A 17785-nucleotide genomic window follows, 5' to 3' on the forward strand; every position below is an offset into this window, starting at 1 on the left:
CGACCCAAGTATTAATTTTCAAACTCGAACTTAACACGATATCGTATCGAATTACTCGATATCGAAAAAATCGATATCGAAAAAATCGATTTTCATTTTATTTTAATTTTAAATAAATAATTAACGCATATATTTTTGTAATCGAGTAGCTCGCAAACTACTCGGACAAACTATCATATACTCGAGCTCGATTTGATTAAAAACTCGAGCTACTCGAACTCAACTCGAGCTCGGTGCCGAGCTAATCACGAATAGCTCGACTCATTTGCGTCCTAAGAATATCTATAGCCATGGATTTGAGACTAATTTGTCCAGTCAAATATTTTTTTTAATTATAATTATAATTATAATTATAATTTAAAAGGCAAAATTATATATTAAAAAAAAATATTTGTGTGCAGAACTGTCGGGGGGTTTGCGGAAGCCAACTCCGAATTATTATTCGTTCTCAGCGCACACACAGAATAACGCTCGGAAAAGGAGACATGGAAGTGGAATTGGAGCCGAGGGTTAAGCCCTTGAGTTACAAAGTGAAGGCCATGTCCAGAGAATCTCCTGCGCAGAAGGCAGCTCACGTGCTCGACACTGACCTCCGCAATCATTGGTCCACCGCTACCAACACCAAGGAATGGATCTTACTTGAGCTCGATGTAAGTATACACACTCATGCCACTTTGCCCCTATTTCGCGTTTCAGGATTTTTAGGGAGTTTGAAAAGGGGTGATATATCAAATGGCTTTTGGCTGTTCTGTTCTTGATCATATTTGTTTGATAATGTGGATTTCATTTGAAGTTTGTTGCTGAATTGTGGAGTTTGAACTGAAATTTGGCGACCATTTGTTTCTTTTTGTAAATTTTTTGAAGAATGTTGGGTGTGTACACTTTGAAGTGGTTCTGAAAGAGTATATTTTATATGTTTGTACACTTAGTTGTGACTGGCATGGTCAAAGCTGCATGAAGTTAAGGATATGCTTCCCATACAACCATTTTTTTTGCCTTTGAATATTTGTTTGGGGAGGGGTTGTTACAATAGGAAAGAATAGATTTCATTTTGTTATACAGTTCGGTGGAGAGTGACTTTTGACAGGTGTATGTTTCAGTTTGCACACAATGTTAATAGTTTGATCTCGTTCTGAGGCTGAATTTTGTAAAATGTTTGCATGACTATCTTTGTCGTAAATTGGCTTTATTATAAGTTTTGAGGTTTTTGAAGCGAGATATAGAAATTACCTGTTGCTGTAAATAATGACTGCATTATTTTCCCTGGAAAACTGGACAACTATCATGGAATTGCACGTGAGAAACAAAGTTCTGAGCTGACTAAATAAATGGAAAAACCATGGAATAGATTTTAAGAAATTTATTCATTTCTTTCATTACTAGAGAGTTTTGGAAGTTATTAAGAAAGTGAGTTTTTAAGTGTTTATCAGACACAATTTATCTGCGGTGAGTGCTTTTGTCTGTGCTGTGAAACCCAGTGAATTACAGATGATGATGTACTTTTAGTTTTAAGTTGGATTACCTTGTAGTTAACTTTAGTGTTGTTGGCATTTCTTACCTAGAATAAGTGAATTACTGATGATGATGTACTTTTAGTTTTAAGTTGGATTACATTGTATTTAACTTTAGTGGTGTTGGCATTTCTTACCTAGAATAACATCGTAAGATGAAAATACAAAACTTGAATTTGGCTCGAGCTCGAGTTTGAGCTCGTTGGAAATGTTAGTGTATGTTTACGAGCTATTCAAATCACTGCTCGAAAATATAGGCTTAAAATATATTTATTTAATATATAATTATAATTATATTATATTAATAAAATATCAAAGTTTGAAAGGAGTAGCAAACTATCGAGCAAGATAATTTGGCCTCGAATATGGCTGGAAAAAGTTTGAGTTCAGATAGAATCTATAATTTTGAATATGAATCAAATTTTTTTCGGGCCGGCTCGATTAGTTAACACACCTAATCCGGTGATCCTCTGATCATAGGAACTTCCCCCGTACAAATTTCCATTTGAGGTATTTTTCCATAGTTATTTTTAACTACTGCAGCATTGCATATGCAGCTGCTCTTCATTTTTCAAAATTGTGCATATAGGAAATACAAAAGTCATCCATCTTCAATTATGATATCCTATAGTCTTGTTCCTAATGGAAAAAGTTTCTATCATTTGTTGTAGGCACTAATTGATATTTTTCCTTTCATTTTGTCGTGGGTGTCTCAATGTTTGACATTGGACTTGAAAATGTTTAATCATCTTAAAGGTCAATCCTGATCTCCTTTTTAGTTGATACAAAACTTGAATTTGGCTCGAGCTCGAGTTTGAGCTCGTTGGAAATGTTAGTGTATGTTTACGAGCTATTCAAATCACTGCTCGAAAATATAGGCTTAAAATATATTTATTTAATATATAATTTAATTATATTATATTATATTATATTCATTATATATTAATAAAATATCAAAGTTTGAAACTATCGAGCAAGATAATTTGGCCTCGAACATGGCTGGAAAAAGATTGAGTTCAGATAGAATCTATAATTTTAAATTTAAATCAAATTTTTTTCGGGCCGGCTCGATTAGTTAACACACCTAATGCGGTGATCCTCTAATCATAGGAACTTCCCCCGTACAAATTTCCATTTGAGGTATTTTTCCATAGTTGTTTTTAACTACTGCAGCATAGCATATGCAGCTGCTCTTCAATTTTCAAAATTGTGCGTATAGGAAATACAGAAGTCATCCATCTTCAATTATGATATCCTGTTGTCTTGTTCTTAATGGAAAAAGTTTCTATCATTTGTTGTAGGCACTAATTGATATTTTTCCTTTCATTTTGTCGTGGGTGTCTCAATGTTTGACATTGGACTTGAACATGCTTAAATCATCTTAAAGGTCAATCCCTGATCTCCTTTTTAGTTGTTGTACAGCCTGCTATCAATTCATGAACGATATGTTTTTGCCTTTGATTTATAGTAAGGAAAATGGAAGTGAAAGAAATCAAGCAAAAAGAAATTATAGAAACCAAATTCTGTTGTAATTTTCCTTTTTTGATGGTATATAAGCATAAACTGTGTTAACGTTTTGAATACTATCATGCAAAACTGAATAAAATAGATTAGAATAAGTGATAATTTTATCTCATTATCATATTTGCTCAAATGAATGTTTGCTTTACTGTTTTCCACACTAAAATTAACAGGTTTAAATGCTGCTTAAAATTTTATGCTATAGGTTGTCACTAGGCTAGCTTGTGGGACCTTACTTGTCGAATTGGGGCTTGGCATAGTGTTGTCCAGCAAAATATGGCAGGCTTGATTGATTTATAGCTAGGTTAAGTAGCAAATATTGTGATTTAGCTTTTATTTCGTTGTCCGTTTATGCTAATTTAAAAACTCGTCTTATGAATTATGACTTATTGCAGCATTTTTTTCATTTTGGCTTTTGTGGTTTGGTAAACTATGCGAGGACGAATGCCTTTTGGACATTTATGTGGCCTATCTGTTTGTTGGAAATTTATTTCCTGTCTTTGTTAATGTTGTGTACAATACATTTATAATCTAATGCTATCAGTGGTTTTATTTCACTCCAGGTTCCTTGCTTGTTGTCACACATAAGGATTTATAACAAGTCTGTGTTGGAATGGGAAATTTCAGTTGGATTGAGTTACAAGGTCAGGAGAACATGAGATTTAACAGAAAATGCATTCAATTTTTTCCTTTCAGAGTTTTCTATAAAGAGCTTTCTTCCTCAAGGTTTTTTTTATTGTAATCCTTATATATACATGTGGTTCACCTTCGTAAAATTCGAATTATATATGTGCTTTTCATCTTCATCATCTTTTAATAACAATGCTTGTGCTAGGCAATATTTTCCATTTTTTCATTCTGACTTTCCAGACGTGGAGAATGAGAGTTTATGAGTGCATTTACTTTTGCTGTAAATTCGTAGTGTGAAGGAGCAGGGCTTTTTATGAAACAGGGCTTTTTTATGAAAAAAATCCATATTTAATTACCTTAGTGTGCCTACTAAAGGGGCATTAGATTATTAGGTCATTTTTCACTTTTACAGAAAAATGGGAGTCTAATGCAGTTCTAAGGGAAGATACCGCTTGTTGAGGTAGTTTCAGTTATGCATATACTGAATTATAATTTTTCTGTTCTCTTTTTTCTTTGGAAAGCAATAACAAAGAAATCATGCAGAATTTCAGTTTCCCTTACTCTCTTAACAATGAGCCCATAGTTTGATTTCCTGATATCTTATACAGCTGATTGCATTTGACAATTTCGATTGGTTCTTTTTTGTGCCTCGGTAATGAAAACCTCAGCAATATAGTGAAAGAATTCCTGTATAAATATTCCCTCAAGATTTTCCTGATATCATCGATTGAGTACAAATACTATAATACTAAAACCAGGCTGGGGATGCAGTATCTTGGTTTGGATTGGATATACGATCTAACAATTATGTGATAATCAATAAATGTATTTCATCTAGGTTCTGAATTGGTTTTAGATGGCATTCGTTCGTTTGAATCGAACACTAGGGACTGTGATTTTGATAAGTTGCATTGTAGAGTTGCTTCTTGAAAGTATCTAATTTTTCTTTAATTTCGGACCCTTGTGTATGTATACATAACACAACGTAAATATACCATAAAGGGATAGGTCTTAAGCTAGCCATATAAGTACTATTTGGGATTTATAGGAAAATTAAAATAACTAACTTGAGGCTCATATTTAAATAATAATAAGACTTTTTGCTCATTGTCAAATAATTTGTTCAATTAGCTTTCACTGTTTCGCTCCATTTCGATCTGTCAATTCACAATTGGTCGCACGAATCTTTCCTACCTTGATTCTTGACGAGGCTTTGATTTTGATTCATGACTTAGAATGGGGTCACATCACTTTGTCCATGGATGATAATGCAAAAGGCATCGAAAGCCATGAGTGGTAGAATGGGAGAGTAAGTGGTCAAGCATTTGTTGGTTCCATGTTGATATTAAAACAATAAAACCTATCTTATCTTATGTACATTATTCATCATCTAAACTCTAGAGTAATATTTTGGCTTGTTTGTTTTGTACTTTTATCAAGAACCTTGTGATCCTAGAGTTTAATAAACTACTGTGTAAAAACGAAGTTGATTTTATTTGTTTTTATTTTTGTTTAATCTAGAGTTTGTTCATTTGTGACAGAAAGAAATTAATTTTTTTCATTTTATTACTGTATTTATAGCTTTATTGAATGATGTTTTAGATATATTGTATCTTGAATTACATTTTCAGCGTGTGGAAACACAAATGACAGTATAAAAACTAATTTTCACCATTAATTAGTTATACTATTAAAGAAGAGTTTTTGCTAATTATTCTTGCATACTTTTAAATCCACCAAAGAAGAAGAATTATCCTCGAGCTGACAAAAAATTAATTAGAAAGGAAAATATTTATGACAAATATAAAAAACCATTCCCCGAAATCCGCTTAATCAAATCGTAAAATTATTCTTCCCTGTAAAAACATATCTTCTAATCTTTTGGGATATAACTTTTAAGTGTCTTCTAGACTCTCCAGCACTTCCCAAATTGAGAACTAGATGCTCATCCTTACTAGCTTACACAAGATTGCTTAAAGAATGGGCCTTTTGTGGTTGTGTGGACATCTGCATCCTGGAATTGAATAGAAATGTATCATAATTCTCCTTCCTCAATTTCATGCTTTATAAAGTTGCAATTGATTCTAAAATGTTTCAATCTATCATGTTGAATTGGATTGCTAACTATATTGTTGGCAGACGTGCTTTCACTATATAAATTAGTAAAAAAACTGATAGATATTTGTACATCATTAAGTAGTTTTAGACGCTAAATTATTTCACAAATCCCTTGTCTTATCACCCGATTCTATGCTGAATACTAGTTCGAGCTATGATAGTTTGTTTCTTGTTCCTCACAGTTATTAGGTTTGCCTTGTAACTTTGTGCCATAACCGGAATTGGGTTTACTATAGTATCTTCTATTTTCACAACCCCAAAAATAATCTGCAAAACCATCTATATACCTTTCTCATCTTTGCTACAAGTTACTAGGTTCCCCCATACTTTGTGCAGTAACAGGAAGTGGGCCTAGTGGTTTCAACTTACCTAGTCCAATAAACATTAGCAGAAGAATCTTGGTAGGAAACAGTGGAAGTATAAAGTAATAGGAATAGTAGAGTAAAGATAAAATATATGGAATTTAAGTTTAGCATTATTAGATGTAGCAAAACAATAGCTAAGATAGGTCATTGGAGATAACGAGTTACTTATAAGTGAGAGCTTTAAGTATCTAAGGTTGTTTTGCAAAATGATGAGGGGTTGATAGCGATGATTTACATAGAACACAAGCATGATGGTTGAAATGGAGGAGGATGTCACATGTTCTTTGTGATCATTTGGTACCTCTAAACCTTAAAGGGAAGTATTACAAAACGATTGTTAGACATGCTATGTTATATGGAGTTGAGTGCCTGACTATGAACCGAGCGCACAAGCAAAAAATTAGAATTTCAGAGATGACAATATAAGAACACCAAAGAAGACTTAATAAGCAACATGAAACACGATAAAATTCATTCAAATATATATGAGGATAAGTAGGGGACTGGACACTGTGGCGCAGGAGAATACATACAGCCTATTGGGGTTGTGCTCATTGAAGAAAAGTTTCAAGAGACGCGTTTAAGATGGTATGTACATGTACTTAGGTGACCAATAATGCCCTAGTTAGGTGATGTGAGACCATGTCAAATACACATATTAACTGAGAAAGAGGAACACCAAAGAAGACTTGACTAGCAACAATGAAACATGATAAAATTCATTCAAATATACATGGAGATATAGTGGAGATATAGTAGGGGACTGGACACCGTGGCCTACGGAAATACATACAACCTACCCCATTTAGTGGGATAAAAGCTTGTTGTTTTTGTTGTTGTATTCCACCCTTATCTGGACTTCCCTTCAAATATAGTTTATGACATTCACATGCACTGTAGCGCCTTTACCCGAGCTACTACTAAACAGACTAATAAGCATGCAAAATTAAAACTTAATAACAACAACTAAACATCGGAAACCAAATAACTCAATCATCTTACAACTCAAATAAAAACAGAACAATAATCTCAGTCTAAGACGTTAATACAACCATATTGAAAACATAATCCTGCACGAGAATACGATAACCAAATAAAACCTCAACTGGATCACTATTGAAAACCTAACTACTCTAACCACTGCCCTTGCCATCCGAACCGTCCAACCTAAGATTTGCCCATGGAATAGGGTGCTCAAGATGAAAAAACGACGTGAGCGACAATCGCCCAATACGAGAATGTACAAGTCTACAAACTGATATGATGTATGTGAAATGCAATATGCTCGGATATCAAGGATTAAGTCAAGAATCTCATGCTCACTCTAGAGGCGCCTGAGTGTGTAGTCTCTGATCTGCTTATGCATGTTTTGACTCCCACACTAATCATCAAGACGTGGACCTACAATGTCCAGGGTCATCAGAGCCTGCGAGTCCCATCGGACACTGTATCTCTCGATGCCCAACCGTCTACAATACAAAACAGGGATGAGCGGCCCCAAAAAACGAGGTATATCTCAAAATATATCAAGCCCAACATGATATGTAATGCATAATATGACAAAGTAGTAAAACATGTATCATGCAACAGATAAATATGCAGCACATAAGTGTGTATACTACGCTAGGATATCTCAGTCACTACATCACGTACCTCACTAAAACAATCTGACAGAAAGCTTATTCGTCTGAACCTAGACAATACCAACATAATGAAATAACTCCTAACGATCCTTAAATCACTATTTAAGGCTTTAAGATTATATCTGCGTCCGTCGTTAACCTGCTGATGATGTCTCGATCTGCGTCCCGGTCCACCGGCTCATCCTCGAGTTGACACTAGCTCCGAAACTTCCCAACACTAAACTGCCCTGGCAATGTTCTAAAATGCGCCTTAGGCGGGCGCCTAGGCGCTAGGTGGCGACCTACCGCACCGATAAGGTGCTAGGCGGCCACCCTGGGCGCTCCTGGGTGGGCCTGGACACCCTTAAAATGGCCTGATTTGTTTTGAAAAAAATTGTTTGTGGTTTTAAAATAAAACTCAATATTGCGTTGTGGATTGGCAATCATCATGACTTTAAGAATGTCTCAGTTTTAGATTTGATGAGAAGTTGGGATTATGTGTATCATTGAGATAAATCATTTTGTGCTTTTCATTATGACAGTGGACTACTAGTCCACTTTGTAAACATTCTTATTCTAGTATTAATAATATACGTTTCTTATAAAAAAAAAAATATATTAAAGCCTAATTAAGGTTGCCCTAAATCTAACGCACCACCAAAGAAATCGAGAAGCCTGATGGGAAATATTTACATCTCCCGTCTTGTGAAGCAGCAGCGATGTCTTTCTTCTACCTTTTTTTTCTTTCGGTTTCTTGCATTTCTTGATATTTCTGCCTTTGCTACCTCAAGTACATGAAATAGATTTGAAAAATTTTCATCACTGATTCTTGTACCATTTTATTAAGCAACTTCTTCTGGTTTTATCGTTATCTCAATCTCCTCGTTTCAGGTGGGTGTGAAAGTCCTTGGTACCGTAGAATCCGATTAGCGACTCCTAGGCCCCTCCTAGGCGGCCTAGGCGCTAGGCGCTGGTCTGGCGCCCGACTAGCGGCTAGCGAATTTAAGAACCTTGCGCCCTAGAAACTGGCTAGAAAACCTAAGATATATGGTTAGAACTCGAGAGAGAATAGCTGTAGGAAGCGGTATAGGAAACAAATGAAATCAACTTCTATTCGTAGGCTCCATCCGAACTAGTTCAGAAAATTCGAATCAATCTTATCTGCCACGTGTTATAATCTCATTTGTCTAGTTGGATTTCTCGAGATAATGTAATATGAAGTAGTTCAGGTTGTCCATTTTAAATTCGGTGGATCACAACAGGTTGATCCCGAATTATCAATTCTTTAATAATGCTTAATTAACAACCCTTTAATCATCTTTTAATTAGTACTTAATTCAAAATAAGGATTCGGGTCATTACATGCACTTAGTTAGAGGGTGCTTAAATTGATTTACAGCACTCATTGCATAGACAATCTTCAGTTAACAAAGAGACAAATAACTAAGTTTCCCACCTACCCTTGTCAATAGAAAGATTAACGTTTCTCGTCCTCTGTTTCCATTTCTTTTCATGTGGTTTGCCTACTGGTTTGGATCCTTTTTTCCAGCTTCTTTCAATTAATCAAGAATATACTTTTATTGACGGTCGATTCCTAGCAATTTCCATTCAAAGACTGGGACAATATGTTAAGTGCGCCCAAATCCTGTCTCTGCAACTCCCTTGGGTAACCCTTGAGTTGTATGATTTCAATAACATCATCTCAGGTAATTATATATTGTCTACATATGCTATAAGGATAGCCATTTTGTGTTCTTTCACTTGCTTTATGAAATTATGTGATTTGCTTGTCCTAATTGATATTCAAATAAATTGATCAAGAAAGTACAGAACCTCTTAAACCAAACCTGGTGTAGATCGTTTCAGGCCATAAAAAGATTTCTTCAACTTAGACACTTTCTTCGTTTTTATAGACTTAGTTTTGGAAAGATCCTTACTTATACTAGATATAATTTTTCATCTTTCAACATCGCCATGGGCATTGCATTTTACAGTGAAATTTCATATGCTTCTCACAATCTTTCTACCCATGGGTATGTCACTGTGTTCACTGAAATGGTTTAGAGAATTTACACAAATGCATGGATGATGAGATGGTTGACTAGAAGTCGTTTTGGAACAATTCATTACAATTATATGAAAATATTTCTTTCTTGACGGAGAGATGGGGATACAAAACTTTCAAGTAAGAAAAATTTGGATGTTCTAATTGTTGGTGCCGTAACGTGATATCAGAATCAGATTCAACTGCCATGAACATTTTATGTTGTGGCACAAATCTAGTAGTGTAGGTCCCTAAGATGTATGAACCATCTCTTCCGTCAGAGCTGCCAATCATCTTCCACAAAAATTGGCCTAGAAATTCACCATGAGATGGGAAAATATCTCGAAATATAAATTATCTCCTTTGCTAATTTCTTATAGACACTAATCGTAAGATAATTTCGGCACATACAAAACTGATTTTAATTATATCGGGTTAGCAAACCACTTCCTTTCCGGCAACTAGACTACTTTTTCCTTCTCATTCGCTCATGTGTCATATTTTTGAAATACATCCGAGGAGCCAAATAGAGTCCCGTGTATCCACAATCCAATGTTTTCCTTCACAAGATTTTATTATAAAAGGGATTTACTCATGTTACCTGCTTGTACCGTCGCTGCAGTTGAAGTTTTTGAGTTTTGACCTTAACATGTGGTCTCAATCATTTTATCGTTGAGAAGTTGAATAAAATTCAACCTACTTGGGGAAATGGAAAATTAGGCCCAACATGTTTCCCGGTTCAGATTATGCTACTTGCGTCATGTTACAATGACGCCCTCTCTGTTTTTTCCATCTCCAGCCAAATGGCTTACGATGGAGCTCCCAACATGTCTCTCGGGTATGATCCATTTTTTTTACAATAATCACGGAAGATATTTTTTCCTTGAATTCTTCAGGTGTTTTCTCTGTCAAATCATTTTACAATTCTTTCTTTCCACCTACCTCTTTTCTGTCATTCACCTATCACACAAACGTCTGGAAAGTACCTGTCCCTAAAAAGGTTCAAATTTTCTCGTGGATTGTTGCATTGGGAAAATTACCAACTTGTGATTCAGTGCAGAGAAGGTGGCCGAATTGTGTGTTGAGCCCGCATTGGTGCACGCTGTGTCGAAATGATGAAGAAAATCAGGATCATATGTTGCTTCACTGCTCTTTTGCAAAAGGAATTTGGACTAGAATTCAACTTGAATTGGGTTTCACTTACGTCCTACCACAGAGGGCAGCATGTTCGTTTATTATTGAGCCAGGGGGAAGTTGGAGCAGAAAAACGAAGATCTTTTGGTATTTGGTCGTTCACTGTACGTTTTGGTCTATATGGATAGAGAGAAATAACAGAATTTTCAAAGAACAGTTCGACGACGATGCCGAAGTTTGGGAGAAGATCAAGTTCAGGGTGGTTACTTGGACATCTAATATCAAAGATTTCAATCATGTGTCTGTTTCAGATTTAGTTAGGGATTGAAAATTTGTTTTGGCATGACAGTATCACTGTAGTGTTTTCTTTTGTTTGGTTATCGATTGTGCGGATTACTCATCTGCTTATTATGTAATACAATTCTTATTAATAATAATAGTTTCGTCTAAAAAAAAAAGATATTTTTTCCTTGAATTGCGAGCTTCGAACACTATCTTTGCAAGACCAGAATTTCTCATATGTAAGGAATTTAATTCAGGAGTGTGATGGATTTATCAACATTCGGTTCCTTGATATGTTCTCACCTTTGCTAATGACAATTAAAGGGGTTGAGATGGCTTCATACCACACAGTCTCCCACATGCTTCATCCAAATCTAATCAACCCCCTGTAGGTTTTTGAAAATGCGCTCTTTCTTACCATTTTTGGTATTTTTAGAATCTGCTGCACAACTCCATCCTATCTCGTAAAAAGGAGATCCATTTCTTGCCAGAATTCAGTAAAACTCTGTCATAGTGTTGCTTCCTTGCCTAGTGTATTGGGATTTTTTCTGTTTTCTAAACATTGACCGGGACATGTTTTAAAAATCAGAATAAATCTCTTGGATAGTTTCCCAATATTCTTGTCTGTCTTGCAAAACAAATAAGTTTGTCCAATGTCTGGCTCCATGGAATTGACGAGCCATGCCTTGACAATCTAGTTTTTTTTTCTAAACTACCAACAGAGGGCCTGCCTGTCTATAGTGATGTGGCTTTTTTTCATTTACCTCGTATTATGTAGTTTGCTGAGGGATGAAAACAAATCTTCATATCCTATGAGATTTCGAGCATCTTCTAGATCCAACATGCTTCAACTCAGCCAAACTGTACTTTGTAAAATCTTCTGCATGAAGAATCTTTTTTAGTAAATCAGTTTCTGCTAAACTAGATAAGTTTTTATTCGATCTTGCTCCTAGAGTTCCCCATTTGACTCTTTTGTTTGTGCAGTATATTAATCAGGTTTAGTTATGTTAGAGTAAGTGCTTGCATGTTTGATGGTTTAAGTTTCCGATTTTTGGATGTTCATCCTTCTGTCCCTTTTCCATGAGCATATGAGAAATCAAAGCTTAGATAATTTCTCTTTAGTTACAACCTGTTCAGCTGTTCTGTCCGAAGTATATTACTTTTCTAGGCTCCTTCCTAATTTATCATAATCTAGTTAATGCTCCAAATCTAGATTCTTATTCACTTACTACTTTCATTTTCAAATTATCACAGCCTGTGTCATCTTAAGCTTCTGTATTTTCCTCCTATAGTGTTGCTAAGGTGTAAGGATTGGATGTCTTTTCCTTGATTACTCATAGCATGATGTGATTTGTATTTGGTTTCTGCTATAATGTTATTTGTCTTGTAATTTTGTTATTGAATAGTTATACTTTTATAAATGTGGTGGTTATCTCACTTTTTTATTTTGCTATCCTTATATGTCCTTTCAACATATTTTACGCAGCCAGAGGCTTTTGTAAAAGTTCGTCCCCGCTGTGAAGCACCTCGGCGTGACATGATGTACCCAATGAACTATACCCCATGCCGTTATGTGCGATTATCATGTATGCGTGGAAACCCCATAGCTATTTTTTTCATTCAGGTAAAAGCTCTCTCTTGAGCTATAACATGCTACTGCTACCAATATTTATTATTTTTAAGCTGAATATCTCTGTCTTATTTGCATTTCTTGGTAAATTAGATTACCTTTTGTCCATCTGAACATTAGGGATGAATGTCATAGTGTTTATCACATACTAAGCCATTGACTATGAAATAAAGCAGCCAAATGTATGCCATATTTGTTGTCCGAAATGTTTCCAAAATGAATCTAATTTAACCGGATAACTATTGATCTGGACAAAAAGGATTTTGAAAGAACCATTCTATTTTTTCTTTGAACTCTGAATCTGAATACAAGGCCTTAGATACCAGACTAAAATGGAGGAACTGCACACTATGAAACTAGATCTGGGCCGGGGAAATCAGAATACCATGATTCTTAGAGTCATTGCTCATAGTCCAAATAAACCAAAAAATGACGAATGTCAAGGACTCCTGAATGTGCCAAGGCTTGGACTAACCCACATTTGTTTTCCATGGTATAAATTAAGAGGAGAAAGACACACTATTTAGAGTTACAATGAACAGATAAATAAAGGAAACTATTCTGCCAAAATAACTTATTGTAATTGATTATATTGTATCAGGTATCCGTCATTGATTTTGGACAATAATTTACGATAAATACAAAGTGATTTGAATATTTTCTACACTTCCCCTCAAGTTTGGCTGTAGATGTTGATGAGATCAAGCTTGCGTGCAACAAAATCGTGAGCTTGTTCAAACAATCCTTTTGTAAGGAGATGAACCAGTTGGTGAGATTAGGAACATATAAAATAACGATGCTGCCTTCATCCACTCTCTTTAATGATATGACGGTCTACCTCTACGTGTTTAGTCATATCATGATGAACAAGGTTGTGAACAATGCTGATAGCTGACTTATTATCGCAGTACATTAACATAGTATCTCCAAACTGAGTTTTTAACTTTTTTATCACTCTTCTTATCCAAATGAGTTTACATACTCCATGAGCCATAGCTTGGTATTTTGCTTCAGCACTATTTCTTGATATCGGAGTCCGTGGATGAAGTCTGGGAGAAAATAAAATTCAGAGTCGCGAGTTGGTCGACAATATTGCCAGAGTATAAACATCTATGTATTTTAGATTTAGTTAGGGATTGGAAATATGTGTGGTCGCGATTATGGCGTTGTAGTGTTGATTTTATTTCCCTTGTAACGTGCGGATTGCTTATCCGCTTATTGTACAATTTTATTATCATTATAATATATTATAGTTTCCTATAAAAAAAACAGTTTCTTTCAACTGATCTAAAGTGTATTTTCTTTGGGAGATTGATTTTTTCTGTTTCTGGCAATCTCCACTCCCATAAAATATCTCAAAGTTTCAAGGTCTTTTACATCAAATTCTCGCATCATATTGTTTATTTCCTCCAGTTCTTTATTGTCATTACCTGTGAAAATGATGCGATCAACATAAACTAAGAATGGTGATTTTTTGACAAATAGTGTATGATCCACATGTCCCTGAATATAGCTAATATTTTTTATTACCTTGGAAAATCGATCAAACCAAGCATGAAGAGACCGTTTTAGCCCATAGAGAGAATGGTTGAGCTTGCCACCTATATTATGTTGAAATCTAGGAGGTTGACTCATATAGACCTTTTCTTGAAGTTATCCATTGAAAAAGACATTTGTTTATATCGAGCTCATGTAAAGGTCAATCAAGGATAACTACCAGTGACAGAAGAATCCCGACACTGTTGAGTTTGGCGACGGGGGCAAAAGTTTCAATGTAGTCAATCCCTTAGGTTTGAGTAAAAGCTTTCGCCACTAGATGTGATTTATGCCTTTGAATGGATTCATAGGTCTTGTCCTTGATCATAAACACCAATTCGCAATCAACAGTATTCTTCCCTTGTGGTAACTCTACCAAATTCCATGTGTTATTTTGTTTTAGGGCATGCATTTCTTCAATAACGGTAGCTTTCTACTCAAGAATAACTAGTGCTTCCATGATAGACTTGGGAATCAATTCACTAGGTAATTTTGAGGTAAAGGCACGAAATGTAGGAGGGATTTAATAAAAGGTTGGAGATATTCAACGGAGTTGTCGCGGGGAGTGTAGGAGGCGATTATAACGGTACAGTGGCAATGCTGTCAAGCAGCTTGAAGGAGAAATCATCGACTAATCTGTCAGGCATTGGAGAGGAGATTGGGGGGAGGGAGGAAATAATGGCTGGAGCACACAGCGAAGGTGGAGGCGAATGCTCAGAGGAGGGTGGTTTGTCCAGCTGTAGCGGTGAGATGGCCCGTCATGGCACTCGGAGGACATGCTGAAAAATCAGAAAATCGCCACAGAATTAGGTTTAGCTCTCAGAATGTTGATCGCAATTTTTGTGAAGATTTATTTCCTTGCAATCACAACTAGTGAATACCTTCTGAAACGTCCTCCCTTTTTATTGATTTAAAAGTACTAGAATTTTTTTTCTATATTTCGTCCATCCCATGAAAATATTTTTATAAAATATTTTACCCTTTAAAATAAAACATCAACCAACTAGCATTTTAAAAATCAAGTGAAATAGTCATAAAACGAAGTCGTCAAATGTTTTACCAAACCTAAAAAAAGCAATAGTTTGAAAAGTGTAGCCCATACTAAACCTCACAAAAATCTCTCAAAACATAATTAAATAATCTTAAAATCTTTAACGTAAATCATGAGTCAAAAACACAAGTGCGGAAAAATAGAAGCGCTGGTCCTCGGGTTGTGTGCGCCTTCAGTCCAATCAGATCATCCGTCAAGACCTCCCTCAAACTCACCTGCATCCATCACACCTAGTGAGTCTAAAGACTCAACACACCATAATCTTTATAACAAATAATACGTATAAAACCACATGCAACAGTGAAAATACTTTTAGGTAAAAATAACATTTCATGACATGCATAAATAAATCTTAATCCTTTCTCTTTTTCCTTATCATGACATAAAACATTTAACATGATCATAAACATTTTCCTTTTCCCTTTTCCTTTTCTTTTGTTGAATTCAGATCGTTAATTGTTACTTTCCTGATCATGATCATAAGAGTCGATGGATCCATCTACATGTAACCAACGTATTGGGCGGCGGGGGACACCAGCAACACTCTCACCGGTCAACTGGGCCTTGGCCTATCATTATTCGAATAGAAATACGATCGTCGGGGTTCCCTCTGGGGCTTTTTCCCATAAATGGGCTCCCTCTGGGGCCTTTTCCCCTCACGATATTCCCATTCTTACCGTTACCACAAATCCGTTACCACATAACCATTACCACATATTCGAAATGATGAAAATACGATCGTTGGGCTCCTACTGGGACCATAACCCTCACGACATCTCCAACATTATCGAATTAGTCACAATTACTTCACTTCCTTCAACATTTATATTCTCATCACTTTATAAAAAAAAATCATGCATAACATAACATTTTGTTTTTGAAACCAAGCATGCAACATGTCTTTTAAATGTCTTCTTTAAATCATAAAAATCCCATGAACATTTAAAAATCATAATTTAATCGTGAACATTTCACAAACATTTAAAAATAATCATGATATCATAAAAATAGCATTTAGGGCACTGCCATGACGATTACTAATTTCTAGGTGTAAAAAGACCGTTTTACCCCTAGACGTAAAATTTCTTGAATTTCACTTTTTCTTGAATTCATTGACTCTAGCATGTCCCAAATAATTATTTAAGCCTAAATTAATTTTCTCATAATTTTATTTAGCTTAAAAATTAGATTTCCTCATTTATCATTAATTAATTGTTTTGACGGTGTTTTAATCCCGAAAAAATCCCAAACTTTAATATAAAATTCCTAAATTCTAAATTTAGTCTTTTTATATTATTTTAGCCCTTATGGACCACGACTCGACCCCCGTGAGCCGTTTTCCAATTTTCTTTATTCTAAAAACCCTAATTGACACCTAAACTTCGACCCCGAGCCAACTTTCGATTTTCACGAGTTACCCCCGAACCATCTCGAACCAAAACTTGACCAACAACCCAAAGTACCCTACTGGACCCCAAGCTTGCCAAGACTTCAACCCAAAAACCAAAAACGAAAGCTGGAAGTTGCCCCATGCTACGGCCGAGAATCCTTAGTGCATAAGGACTCTAAGTTTGTGAGCCTAGGGCTCTAGCCTTCGACCCAACCCATGAACCAGCATGCCGTGCACCCACCTAGGACCCTTAACCCTTGACTTAGCCCACACCGTGCCCCTTAAACCGAACCCTGACTCCCTGCGTGCTGCTGCACTAGAGTTGCGCAGCACGCACCCCTTGCTAGGACTCCTTCCCCAGCCCTCAACTTCGAGTCATAGCATGGCAAGGACTCTCCCTCGACTCCCCTACAACCGTGGCTAGTCCTGGTCCTAGCCGAACCAAGCCAAGCCGCCAAGACATGACAACCGAACCCCATGACCCCATGACAGCAAAAATCGGTTTCAGCTTGATCCTTTAGTGATAGCCGTGAGTTTGGTGTGTGTTCTAGGGCCTTAAATCATGTATAAACCTTGCTTGATCAAACCTAACATCATGGCAGCCACTTAATCACAATAAAACATGAATTTGGAATTAAAAACCATGCTTTACACAACACATATGCATGAAAAACGAAATATAATCAAGTGTTCTTTGTTTATTCATGCACAATGATTTAAAATATCTACTATGGTGTGAAAGACGAGAAAAGGAAGAATTATGGCGTGCCTTTGCGTATTATACGCTCGAATATTCGTTGACGACGAAGAACGGGACGAAACCTAGGCTATCTTCTCCTTGAGCCCCTTCGAATTTTTCTTCGGGCCGTGTGTGTGGTGTCTTGGGAGAGAGTTTATGAATTTTAAAAATGGGTGGCCGATTGTTGTGATGCTAGGAGTGTAGGGTTTTGG

General features: G+C 36.0%; 1 protein-coding gene across 2 annotated transcripts in view; it reads left to right on the forward strand.

Annotated features, from left to right (window-relative positions):
- The first annotated feature begins 387 nt into the window (after positions 1–387).
- LOC140986754 (uncharacterized) overlaps positions 388–17785 on the forward strand; it is a 42027-nt gene continuing 24629 nt past the window's right edge. For both annotated transcript variants that reach the window (XR_012176971.1, XM_073455100.1), the window contains exons 1-3: positions 388–650; positions 3596–3676; positions 12714–12851. Coding sequence is in view for 1 of the 2 variants with exons in the window: in XM_073455100.1 (XP_073311201.1) it covers positions 486–650; positions 3596–3676; positions 12714–12851 (384 nt within the window). In the remaining variant the exon portion in view is untranslated. The remainder of the gene's footprint in view (positions 651–3595; positions 3677–12713; positions 12852–17785) is intronic.

The sequence above is a fragment of the Primulina huaijiensis genome, chromosome 10 (genome assembly GCF_012295235.1).
Source record: "Primulina huaijiensis isolate GDHJ02 chromosome 10, ASM1229523v2, whole genome shotgun sequence".
NCBI lineage: Eukaryota > Viridiplantae > Streptophyta > Magnoliopsida > Lamiales > Gesneriaceae > Primulina > Primulina huaijiensis.